Genomic DNA, 13,896 nt, shown 5'->3' on the forward strand with positions numbered 1-13,896 from the left:
TTTTAATTCACAAGTTGGCTCACAACAAACAGAATATGAATCCACACTGGGCCCTCATGGAATGGGAAACAGAAATGAAGAGGGAGAATATATGCTAGATCTATGCATGAGAACAACCTGATAGTGAGTAACACTTGGTTCAAGAAAAGGGACCCCCATAAAATCACAAGATATAGCTGTGATGATAAAATAGGTACAGTAATAGATTATATTCTGATAGATCAAAATGTATGGAAAAATGTCAATGATGTCAAGGTCATTCCAAGTGAAGACCTTGGTGGAGACCATAGACTGTTGGTTGCAGTTATTGCAGAGAAAAGACCTCCCAAAGTCTGTAACAAAAGAGTCTCAAAAATAAAAACTTGGCGACTAACCGAGCCAAGTGTAAAGGAAGAATTCAGGGAAGGTGTCCGCAGGTTGTTGCCGAGAGAAGAACTGAAATTGGTAGATGAGGAATGGGATACTCTAAATAAGGTTGTGCTTGGTACAGCAGAAAAAGTATGTGGACGACAGAGTCAAATAAGAAAACCTAAAGAAACTGCCTGGTGGAATGATGATGACAGAAACTGTGCAAGAAGATCCTTGTATCAAGCAAGAACATGGGGAGATCAACATGAAATAGAGGAGAAGCTGTCACTTTACAGAAAGAAAAAATTACAGGTCAAACAGTTGGTTGTAGCTGAAAAGCAGAAATGCAAGGAAGATCTGGCTACCAAAATAACACAGGATGGAAATAAAAAAACTGTTATACAGTATTGTTAAGAATAGAAGAACTCAAAATGAATCTATCCAATCTGTAGAACTTCCTAATGGTGAGGTGACTAGAGATAGGACCAAAGGAGTTCCAAAGGCTCTTTGATACTCTGCTGCACTGTTATGAAAATGTCACTCCATTAGATGATGAACCTTATGATTTTGGCAACACAAATACCATTAGTCTGACATGGTTGGAAGTAGAGACAGCAATATCTAAGCTGAAAAACAACACATCAACTTGATCAGATGAATTAAGTGTTGAGATGATCAAAGCACTAGGAGAGGTTGGACAACAGTGGATGTACAGGGTACTAAATAGAATCTGGAAAGAGAATGTAATACCCAATGACTGGAAGCAAGGAGTCATCATCCCATTGTTGAAAAAAGGTGATAGAAAGAAATGTACCAACTACAGAGGTATAACTCTGCTGTCATATGGCCTCAAAATCTATGAATCCATCCCTTTTTTTTTTTTTTTTTTTTTTTGCTAGGGGCTTTACGTCGCACCGACACAGATAGGTCTTATGGCGACGATGGGATAGGAAAGGCCTAGGAGTTGGAAGGAAGCGGCCGTGGCCTTAATTAAGGTACAGCCCCAGCATTTGCCTGGTGTGAAAATGGGAAACCACGGAAAACCATTTTCAGGGCTGCCGATAGTGGGATTCGAACCTACTATCTCCCGGATGCAAGCTCACAGCCGCGCGCCTCTACGCGCACGGCCAACTCGCCCGGTAATCCATCCTTGAGAGCAGCATTAGAAAATATGTTCAACCTACACTTGAGGAGGAATAACATGGATTTAGACCTCATAAATCAACTATAGACCTCATTTTTGCCATCAGAATGATCTATGAGAAGTATTTGAAGAAAGGTAAAATACTTATAACTGTTTTTCCTGGACATCGAGAAAGCATATGACCATGTACCACATTTCCATTAGATTTCAAGATCAGCTTGTACAAAATATATCTAGTACCTATATTGATGTATGTTCTGGAAGCAGTAACACTTATTGGACCAACAAAGAATTGTCTTCAGGCAACAGAAATGAAGTTGCTCCATTCTTGTCTACAAAAATCAAAAATGGATAAAATAAGGAATAGGGATATCTGGCAACAGCTTGGAATGGAAACAAGCCTGCTGGAGACTCTAGAAGTGAAGAGACTGCAATGGTATGGTCACATGAAAAGAATGGACCCTCATAGAACTCCTCGAACATACTTTGACTACAATGTTCCTGGGAAGAGCCCAGGAGGAAGACCTCGTGATGTTTGGGAAAGACAGATAATGAAGGACCTTGAAATTAGAGATGTGAACTGGCATCGCATATCTGAGCAGCATCTGTGGATGGATAGGACAATCTGGAGGAGGCTCATACACAACAGCACCTGGCTTGCTGGAGCGAAGAAATAATGATGATGATGAATACTCCCTACAGTGTTTTACTGCTTCACAAACAGCAACTGATGGATTTATTTAAACTTCACATTTTATTTACCTGTGCATTGTTTTTATACTTATTTGTGATCAGCTGATGACCAAGAATAATGGTCGAAACCGGTACCAATTATAATTAAGTAGGAATGTAAAACTTATATTTCTTATTTTAGTAGTATTGAAAGGTTGAACCATCATATATCTTCTTTCAACTTAATGGTGAAAAGAGTAACATTACAAAAATGTTGCAAAGTTTGGGGCTGGGAAGACTTGGGAGAAAGAAGACAAGCTGCTTGACTACATCTGTATCATAAGTGGTATGTTCCGAGCTGTCAGCGGAGAGATGGCGTGCAATGATATTAGTAGACAAATAAGTTTGAGTGGTGTCCTTAAAAGTAGGAAAGATCACAATATGAAGATAAAGTTGGAATTCAAGAGGACAAATTGGGGCAAATATTTGTTTATAGGAAGGGGAGTTAAGGATTGGAATAACTTACTAAGGGAGATGTTCAATGAATTTCCAATTTCTTTGAAATCATTTAAGAAAAGGCTAGGAAACAACAAATGGGGAATCTGCCACCAGGGCAAGTGCCCTAAATGCAGATCAGTATTTATTGATCCACTTGAATGTCCAATGGTTAAGGTACTTGTTTTCTAGATTTCTTGGTGAACTGCATTTTACCATAACTTTTACAGTCTAGAATAATTATCTGCTGTTGTGGTATCACCAACGTTAAACAAACAGCAAATAAAGCCAATATACAAAGAGTCCTGTGAACGCTACTCCTACAAATACTTCAGATGCCAGAGCTTGAAGGCACTAAGTCCTGGAAACTCCGTACAACTTCAACTCAGTCCACCTGTCCGCCACCATATTAAACCACAATAAGTCGCTGTGTCCGGATTGCGGTGTTAGTGCGTCATTCAACAGAGCAAGCCTGTCTGGACTGCCTCGGAGAGGCTCAGACGTCATCAGCAGCCCGCAGCCCACAATGTTCAAACCAGCACTACCACATTTTCAACTCATTGTATACCACTTCAGGCTTTAAGCTACTTGTTTACAAGAATAAAATTTGGCACTCTTATACCGTGTTATACCGTACATTTATTTCAAGTGTTACCTCAAGACCTTCCACAATACATAATACACACATGTTGTACCTCTAATGTTCTTGTACTGATTTTAATTGAGTTCCGTTAGACTAAGTTTTTATCCGCTTTTTGGATACATGGGACTGTTTAATGTTTTTTTGTGTATTTAGGTTGTTTTAAGGTTTTTTCTTATTAGTGTTAATTTATTCTTTAAAAGTTTCTCACATCCGTTACTGAAGATGGTACCATGGGTACCAAAACTAGTCTAACAATATGAAATAAATATTTATACCTGTATATTGAAGTGTTGATTAGGTGGAACATCATCCCCATTTTTCTTCATTGTATAGCCTAACCTTGTCAAAAACACCAAGGGGATTACTCAAGGCTTAATATTTCCAACCAATGACCGAATTACTACCAATAGCATCATCATGTCCTCTCTCCATAAGAACTCTGTAGAGAAGTTTGGGACTGAACCCAGGCTTTTGGCGTACAATCTAGTGATTAGGAATTGTATACAACCACCTCTGGCTAACATTCTAAAAATGAAAATTTTTTTGCCAGTGGGACTCAACCAATGTATTACGAACATAAAGACTTAATGTTTTAATGATCATGGCCACCAGGAGGGGCTGTTACCTATTAGATGTCTTCAGGTTTACACCTGAAAACATCAGTGTAAAGGAATGGAACACCTCATAAGCAAAAGTAATCACTTTTAAGAGTTGATAATAACTCAAAGATAAAGGATTGGTGTTCAGAAGATGATCTGATGCCATTTAACATTGCAAATTTCCATATCATAATATTTTTAGGTTTTATATGATCAAGACCTTACTGATGAACAGGAAAGGCACCATAGAAGACCTGGAAAAAGTCGAAAGATGTATCCTCCAGAAAATTCATGGGCTAAGAGGGATCCTGGATGGAACCTACTGACTGAAAGCGAACAGTTGGAAATGGCTAACACTAGCATGAGACGTAGTTCGGCTGAAGTTTTACGGACCTTTTGAGAATAGGCAATAGCAGGCTTATGAAGATCATCTCACTCATCACAAGCTACAAGATTGGAAGCACATGGCTCAATGAAGTAAAAAGTAGACTTTGTTTCCACTGGGATTTCTGATAATGATGTCTCAGACCACCCTAAATTTTGTAAAATGGTAAACTCATGGTCTCCTCTACCAAAGACTGTTAAATCTTGCAAACCTCTTTCACAGGAAAGAAAGGAAAAACTAATAGCAGGACTCAAGAGGTACTGGTAATGAGAGCGAGCATCCAAAAAGAGCTAGTCATAAGCGCTCCCTAGTGGGCTTAAATCACTAATAATAAAATGATCAAGACGAATGAATGAATGAATGAATGAATGAATGAATGAATGAATGAATGAATGAATGAATGAATGTTGACCAAATTTTCTTTCTATCAGGAAACAGATTCCTTTGGTAGTACAGTAGAACCTGGTTTGTCTGGGCTGATTATGTATATCGTATTTCTACATTAAACTCACTCCATTTAAGAACTAATTTAAAATCTAAGATGAGTATTCTTTTAAATTTAAGAGGATTTCTTTGAAGGAAAAAATCTTTAATTCTGAGACAATTACTCTGAAATATTCAGAAATGGCTTTCAACTTACAGACGGAAATATTATACAATTTGTTCAACTAACGATAATGTGATAGTAATTCTGATGATGATGCAGATACAGAAGCAAGAGATGCATGTTTCAGTCACAACAAAGTGGCAACAATGTGTTAATGTACTAAGAAGAGCAACCTGACATGTCATCAGTCTACAAGGCCAAAAAGCATGTGAACTTCACTCAAAACTGAAACAAAAGAAACTTACAGCCTTCTTAATAAGATGTACAGTCTCTAGCTGAAGTAAAATTTATACTATATTTGCATTAATTGTTAAATTTAGATACATCTTTTGCTTTGTACTGTTTATAGTTTTGTAAAAGTATATAAAATGTGCAAAGAATATATAAAAACTGGGTTAATGTTGTTAATGAATTCCCTGGGTTATCTGGACCTTTTGTCATCTAGGTCAGATCCAGTCCCATTTGAGCTGGATAAACAGGGTTCTACTTTACCCATAAACATATAAAGAAAGTTTTTTGAACTTGTCATATTACGGTACCTAACTTTGGTGCACAGGATAAACCCTCGCAGGTATGGGTTTGGAAACGTGGGCCTTCACATTTAAGCTGTGGAGTTGAAGGCACAGGTTTGGTGCAACTGCGTTCTTGATAGCGTGAACCAAGTCCACACTTAGCACTGCAGGGTGACCAAGGCGTCCAATTAGTCCAACCACCTCGAACTGAAACACGATTCTAAAATCATCAGTTATATTATAAATATGTAAATCTTCATTGGGTTACAAGTTCAATAGGAATGAAGGGTACCACTTACCAGGACAGCCCACATTATGCTTGACACAGTGTAAAGCATTCCAGTAGTCCATCTGTAAAATAAAAACCAGTAGATGTTTAAGTATGTACTATGTACTGAAATTGATTAAAAACCACACAAATGATACCAAATATATTCAAGGCAAAATATTTTTTGTATAAAACAGTTTCATATCTAGCAAATTTATGGAATTGAAAACAGTTTCATTCACATCCATCACAGGTGACAGATACAAGTGGAGCCAGGAGCACAATGAGACCCCACCTCAGTCCCTCGAAAGGGTAAGGGCAAGATCTCAGTTCTTTATTAAACTATCGTGGTAATAAAAATTAGTAGTACAGTAGGAATTATACAAAGAATGTTCCAAAATTAAGGCTCATGGTCTTCAGTAGATTACGTGAATCCTCAGTGAAGACAGAGGTGAAAATATCAGTGATGAAATTCTTCCGAGAAAATGTTATCATTACAAGTTATATGTTGCTCCAGAGTTCTGAGCATGCCTTATATTTTAACTATTGTCCAGGGTCTACAAGAAATTTCTAAAATGTTTGAGGGAATGGAACAGTCATATTTGAAAATGGATTAGCAAGTCAAGATCCTGTTTGTTACCGGTATGCATCCCCTGTGTGAAATGATCAGTCTTGAAGCCCTAATGACATTTATATTCCAACTCTTGATGTTGTTAACCCTTACAGACCAGGCACTCATGTCTGTGAGTGTCTTTTATACATTTAATTGACATTAGAGTTTAGCACTGTGGAGTTGGGACCAGTCTCACATGAGAGTGAGGATTCCAAGGATCAGGATATTATTACAGCAATTGGTTACTGTGGAATAGCTGACTGTTGCACTAGGTTTATGTGGGCATAACAACAACTGTGAAGTTTTTCATTTTTAAAAATAATTCTTACTGATATTCTAAGGTAACCTGTTATATGAAGGTTTTAAGTGTTATTATATGAATTTCATCTTAATTAACGTAAGGTATACATGCAACTGAGGACGATATTCATTTGAATATATACCTTTACAAAAGTGAGTATTCAGAGTATACTGCATCAGATGGGACTGTCTCCAATGGGGGGGGGGGGGGGGGCAGTTTTCAAATAAAATAGCTGATGTCGAATTAATTTAGCCATGGAGCTGGATAAACTCGTGTCCTCACCCCAAGCTGGTGCAGCTCTTTTCAGGAACACCCCCAATGGAACTGAGCTGCATGTACCACTTTAACCACACACCAGCCCTCCTGACATTCTTAGATATCTGGCAGTACTAGGAATTGAACCCAGGTCACTAAGAATGGTAGCTAATAGTACCAACATTTACGCTATGGAGGTAGACTTCAATACAATGAAATTTCGTATGGCTTTTAGTGCCGGGATATGGATATCCCAGGACGGGTTCGGCTCGCCAGGTGGAGGTCTTTCTATTTGACACCCATAGGCGACCTGCGCATCGTGATGAGGATGAAATGATGATGAAGACAACACATACACTCACCCCCCGTGATGTTCGAATTAACCAATTAAGGTTAAAATCCCCGACCCGGTCGGGAATCAAACTCTGAACTGAAGGCCAGTACGCTGACCGTTCAGCCAATGAGTCAGACTTCAATACAATGAAAAGTGTAGAGAAAAAGATTGTTAGTGTTACAAATTTTAACATTAATTTTAATTTCGTGTGGCTATTTCTAGCCGAGTGCAGCCTTTGCAAGGCAGACCCTCCGATGAGGGTGGGCGGCATCTGCCACGTGTAGGTAACTGCGTGTTATTGTGGTGGAGGATAGTGTTATGTGTGGTGTGTGAGTTGCAGGGATGTTGGGGACAGCACAAACACCCAGCCCCCGGGCCATTGGAATTAACCAATTAAGGTTAAAATCCCCGACCCGACCGGGAATCGAACCCGGGACCCTCTGGACCGAAGGCCAGTACGCTGACCATTCAGCCAACGAGTCGGACATTTTAACATTAAAAAACTGAAACTAAATTTTGTGGGTATTCATAACAGTTCAGACTCAGCCCTCATAGTAACAACTCATTTTCCTCAAAGTTTGTATTTTGAATTTCAGAAATCACTCAAATGTACTCATTTTAGATTAAAAGAACACATAAAAAGAAAAGAAAATTTGAATTAGTTTGCACTGAGGTCTGTAAGGATTAACTTAGCCACAAAATTTCAAAGTTAATTTGTAAACTCATGTATTTTCTTTCACTTTGTATGTTTGTGATATTGTCATATAATTAAATAAATAAAGCAAGTCAAAAAAAAACTAAACAAAACTAAAAGAAACTGATATCATTAAAATATTTCAGGAGTTTATAAGGCACTATATCATAGATCAGGACCAGATTATTAGTAGACCTGTCGTCATCATCAGGTATTCAGTCCTGTGACTGGTTTGTTCCTGTGATAGATCTTCTCCATTTGACTCAGTCCTGAACAGCACAATTCACCTCTTGTTAATAAACCTAGGAAATATAATTTAAAAATCTTCATCTCACAGTTATATTTTGTGAATACTGGATGATTTCCATAAGGTCAGGAGTAAAATTTAATGAAAGTATTATTCTGTCATTTGTAAGAATATTTTATGACAGTAAATATAAACACAACTTACATGACATAATTTAATTACATTGCATTTTTGTCTTCTAATATTCAGTTATCTTTTACTGTTGTAGGATACCTTTGATTGCCCTGTAATATTTCATCCATGAAGCTGTGTGAGGCGGGACTACAGTATCCTGGTTAATAACAATTAATCCATATTGACAACCACATACAATCTTCTACTGGGTCACTGTATTCAACAGTTTTGGTGTTTATAGATGTCCAACCTCCTCTGTGAACCATGTGACCTTGCCGCAGTGGGGAGGCTTGCGTGGTCCCAATGATGCAGATAGCCGAGCCGCAGGTGCAACCATATCGGATGGGTATCTGTTGAGAGACCAGACTAACGAATGGTTCATCGAAAGGGGGGTAGCAGCCTTTCAGTAGTTGCAAGGGCGGCAGTCTAGATGATTGACTGATATGGCCTTGTAATAATACTTAACATGGCTTAGCTGTGTTGATACTGCTATACGGCTGAAAGCAACAGGAAACTACAGCCGTAACTAACTCCCGAGGACATGCAGCTCTCTCTGTATGAATGATGTACTGATGATGGCTTCCTCCCGGGTAAAATATTCTGGAGGTAAACTAGTCCCCCATTCAGATCTCCGGGTGGGGACTACACGAGAGGGGGCGATCATCAGGAAGATGGATACTGACATTCTGCGAGTCAGAGCGTGGAATGTTAGAAGTTTGAATCGTTGGGATAGGTTAGAGAATCTGAAAAGGGAGATGGATAGGCTAAAGTTAGATGTAGTTGGTGTAAGTGAAGTACATTGGCAGAAAGAACAAGATTTTTGGTCAGGCGACTACTGAATTATCAACACAAAATCAAACAGGGGAAATGCAGGAGTTGGTTTAATACTGAATAAGAAAATAGGGCAGCGGGTAAGCTACTATGACCAGCATATTGAAAGAATTATTGTCGTCAAGATAGACACCAAACCAATGCCCACCACAATAGTGCAGGTCTATATGCCTACTAGTTCAGCGGATAATGAAGAAATTGAAAGAATATATGAGGAGATAGAATATTTAATACAATATGTAAAAGGTGATGAGAATATAATTGTGATGGGAGACTGGAATGCAGTGGTAGGCCAAGGAAGAGAAGGTAGTACAGTAGGAGAATTTGGATTGGGACAAAGGAATGAAAGAGGAAGTCGGCTGGTTGAATTCTGCACTGATCATAATTTAGTCCTTACCAATACTTGGTTCAAACACCACAAAAGATGGCTGTATACATGGATGAGACCTGGAGACACTGGAAGGTATCAAATAGACTTCATTATGATTAGGCAGAGATTCAGAAACCAGGTGTTGGATTGCAAAACTTTTCCAGGAGCAGACGTGGACTCTGACCACAACTTGTTGGTCATGAAATGCCATCTGAAGTTGAAGAAATTGAAGAAAGGAAAGAATGCAAAAAGATGGGATCTAGACAAGTTGAAAGAAAAGAGTGTGAGGGATTGTTTCAAGGAACATGTTGCACAAGGACTAAATGAAAAGGCTGAAGGAAACACTATAGAGGAAGAGTGGAGAGTCATGAAAAATGAAGTCAGTAGGGCTGCTGAAGAAATGTTAGGAAGGAAGAAAAGATCAACTAAGAATCAGTGGATAACTCAGGAGATACTAGACCTGACTGATGAATGACGAAAATACAAGAATGCTAGAAATGAAGAGGGCAGAAAAGAATACAGGTGATTAAAGAATGAAGTGGATAGAAAGTGCAAGGTAGCTAAGGAAGAATGGCTGAAGGAGAAGTGCAAGGATATCCTGGGAAAGGTAGATGCTGCATATTGGAAAATCAAGAAAACCTTTGGAGAAAGGAAATCTAGGTGTATGAATATTAAGAGCTCAGATGGAAAGCCACTTCTAGGGAAAGAAGACAAAGCAGAAAGATGGCAGGAGCATATCCAACAGTTGTATCAAGGTAAAGATGTAGATAATTTGGTTCTGGAATATGAAGAGGCTGTTGATGCTGATGAAATGGGAGACCCAATTTTGAGGTCAGAGTTTGACAGAGCTGTGAGTGACCTAAATAGGAACAAGGCACCTGGAATTGATGACATTCCCCCTGAATTACTGACTGCCTTAGGAGAAACCAGCATGGCAAGGTTATTTCATTTAGTGTGCAAGATGTATGAGACAGGAGAAGTCCCATCCAATTTTCGGAAGAATGTTGTTATACCTATTCCCAAGAGAGCCGGTGCTGACAGGTGTGAAAACTACCGCACCATTAGTTTAGTATCTCATGCCTGCAAAATTTTAACACGTATTATTTACAGAAGAATGGAAAAACAAGTTGAAGCTGAGTTGGGAGAAGATCAGTTTGGCTTCAGAAGAAATGTAGGAACACGTGAAGCAATCCTGACTTTACGTCTGATCTTAGAGGATCGAATCAAGAAGGACAAGCCCACGTACATGGCATTTGTAGAGCTAGAAAAAAAATAAAAATCAGTCTGCAGTGATAAGAATCGAGGGCTTTGAAAAAGAAGCAGCAATCCAGAAAGGAGTGAGGCAAGGCTGCAGTTTGTCCCCTCTCCTTTTCAATGTTTACATAGAACAGGCAGTAAAGGAAATCAAAGAGAAATTTGGAAAGGGAATCACAGTCCAAGGAGAGGAAATCAAAACCTTGAGATTTGCCGATGATATTGTTATTTTATCTGAGACTGCAGAAGATCTCGAGAAGTTGCTGAATGGTATGGATGAAGTCTTGGGTGAGGAGTACAAGATGAAAATAAATAAGTCCAAAACAAAAGTAATGGAGTGCAGTCGAACGAAGGCAGCTGATGTAGAAAATATTAGATTAGGAAATGAAGTGTTAAAGGAAGTAGATGAATATTGTTACTTGGGTAGTAAAATAACTAACGACGGCAGAAGTAAGGAGGATATAAAATGCAGACTAGCACAAGCAAGGAAGAGCTTTCTTAAAAGAAATTTGCTCACTTCAAACACTGATATCGGAATTAGAAAGATGTTTTTGAAGACTTTCATGTGGAGTGTGGCATTGTATGGAAGTGAAACATGGACAATAACTAGCTCAGAAAGAAAGAGAATAGAAGCTTTTGAAATGTGGTGTTACAGAATAATGCTGAAGGTGAGATGGATAGATTGAATCACGAATGAAGAGATACTGAATCGAATTGGTGAGAGGAGATCGATTTGGCTAAATTTGACGAGAAGAAGAGACAGAATGATAGGACACATCTTAAGACACCCAGGACTTGTTCAGTTGGTTTTTGAAGGAAGTGTAGGTAGTAAGAACAGTAGGGGTAGACCAAGGTATGAATATGACAAGCAGATTAGAGCAGATGTAGGATGCAATAGTTACGTAGAAATGAAAAGGTTAGCACAGGATAGGGTGGCATGGAGGGCTGCATCAAACCAGTCTATGGACTGATGACTCAAATAACAACAGATGTCCAACCCAGCCAACCTTATAAGATTGTTTAACATCACAGCCTGTTAACACTTATTATAAGTTACTGCAATCAAGACTATGAATGGTTGTATTCTATGCCTACAAATTGACAAAGTACCATCTAACTTGATAAAATATCTTCACAAAAAACATCAACATTATGTAGTAACTAACGGACATTGGTTTCACTCTTTGAATCTTTACCACTGAAAATTAAAAATATTGAACTTTTGAAGTGTTTTCCTTCATTACATTTTCTAAATGTTTTGTGCTTGTCAGTTTTTTAATAACTTTTTTCCAATTTTAGTTTAATATAATGGCTGAGGATGACCTCATACTTAAGGTCAAAACTAGTCCCATTGATTTTTTAATGAGAACATAGCCAATTAATTTTTAATGATAATATAGTTATATTATCATCAATAATTATTGTGTATTGTCCCATTTGTATTGCCCCATTTAACCCACTGAATACAGATCATTATGAAATATATATCATAGGACCACTAATAACATAGATATTTGAGAATTAAATTTTAGGCCTTTCCCTAAAGTACCATTTCACCCTGCATAAATAAAATTATTTATAACGTAATTGTAGTGCCTTGTTCCTTGACTTTACTTACTGATTTTCATCAAGTTTTATTCAGCCATTTTCACGTGATGCGTGTATAGACAGACATTATCAACTATCAAAGGGTAGAGAAGTGTCCACCTATTTAATACCATTAGATTGTATACTGTCCTATATAACTGCGACTAGTTTCAACCCCATATATATTGGGTCATCATCAGCCACGCTCCAATTGGAAGACATATGATCACATATAACCAATAATAAAGTAAACAATCTGGTATGTCACAATTTACAATCTAAATTTAAAACATTGATGAAGTCTGAACAACACATCCAAACTTGAAACCTTGAAACCAAATGACACATCAAAACTGCTATGGTTGGTACCGAACTATGTTGTCACTCCTACAGCAACCAAATGTTCCTGAGTTGATCTGGGAGTTGGCATCCCCATCTGTATAGACAAGCCACTTGATTTATAAATTATGTTTGTTCAATAGTAATATGGGTAATGATTTGTATGTAGTTTGAAGGGGAACATTCGTAACTTGAAAAGGTATTCCTTTTCTTCAGATGTAGTGATCTATTGTTCAAATTGGTTTGAAGTGACTGTCTGAGAAGAAAATATTTGAAGTAAATTATTGAGAAAATAAATTATTGATAAAAGAAGAGAAGCTAGAAGATCGAGATTAATATATAGCTATGTGAGACTCACCCCTATGTTCCTCATAAGTTGTGTGCATTTGGTGCGGACACCAACACCAGATTGACTGTTGAGAGGGAGCTTATGATAGGAGGGGTTGGAGGAGGGATGTGTGAGTAGGGGCGTGCAGGGGCGCACGTAGGTAGGTTTGAACTGATTGGCAGACTTAACGTGTCTTTTTTCCGTTTATAGTTTGCGTATATAGGAATTATTATATTAAACAGAATATTAGGATTTTCATTTATTTCATTAATATTATTGTTAGACATTACGGAAAATTTAAAAAAAATCAGATCAGGTAAATGTTGCGACAGTGCCTATTAATAAGCCACAGCTGGTTCCTCCACCTCCTTACCCAATTTCATTTCACCATCATTCCTTTCATCTTCACTAGCTCCTCAACTGAGGTTGGCAACAGGAAGGGCATCTGGCTGTAAAAACATGCCATATAAACTCATTTCACCTCATCCCCTACCTTGTATCAGGAAAAACAGAACTGAGGGATAGACATACATACAATGTGTTCTAAAGCAATTGATTAACAATAATGATATTTAGAAAATAAACTTGAGGTTAATAGAACTAACATATTATTCAAATTTGCTGCATACATACTGCAGTTTCCTTCAAAACACTTTCTACTGTCTGGAATCGACATGTGGTAACAATGCAGCGTTCACTTAAAGCAGGGAACTTATCACGGGTCTCACGTAGTATACGAAGCTGTGCAGCACGAAGTGGGTCACCCATTACAAGTCCCTCATATTCTTCAAGTGTGCAACCTATAACAAGATAAGATACCTTAAGCTCTAAAACCAACATTTGCACACTGTTATCCATAAACAAAATGTGTCATGTTTCAGACAATGAATAGTCTC

At 38.1% G+C, this 13,896-nt stretch overlaps 1 protein-coding gene across 1 annotated transcript in view; it reads right to left on the reverse strand.

Moving 5' to 3' along the window:
• Positions 1-13,896, reverse strand: part of LOC136857018 (uncharacterized) — a 164,203-nt gene that overhangs the window by 123,120 nt on the left and 27,187 nt on the right. The window contains exons 3-5 of the mRNA XM_068224959.1: positions 13,634-13,800; positions 5,705-5,756; positions 5,433-5,612 (exon numbers count right to left, since the gene is read on the reverse strand). Coding sequence (XP_068081060.1) covers positions 5,433-5,612; positions 5,705-5,756; positions 13,634-13,800 — 399 coding nt within the window. The remainder of the gene's footprint in view (positions 1-5,432; positions 5,613-5,704; positions 5,757-13,633; positions 13,801-13,896) is intronic.

The sequence above is a fragment of the Anabrus simplex genome, chromosome 1 (assembly GCF_040414725.1).
Source record: "Anabrus simplex isolate iqAnaSimp1 chromosome 1, ASM4041472v1, whole genome shotgun sequence".
In the NCBI taxonomy this organism is placed as follows: domain Eukaryota; kingdom Metazoa; phylum Arthropoda; class Insecta; order Orthoptera; family Tettigoniidae; genus Anabrus; species Anabrus simplex.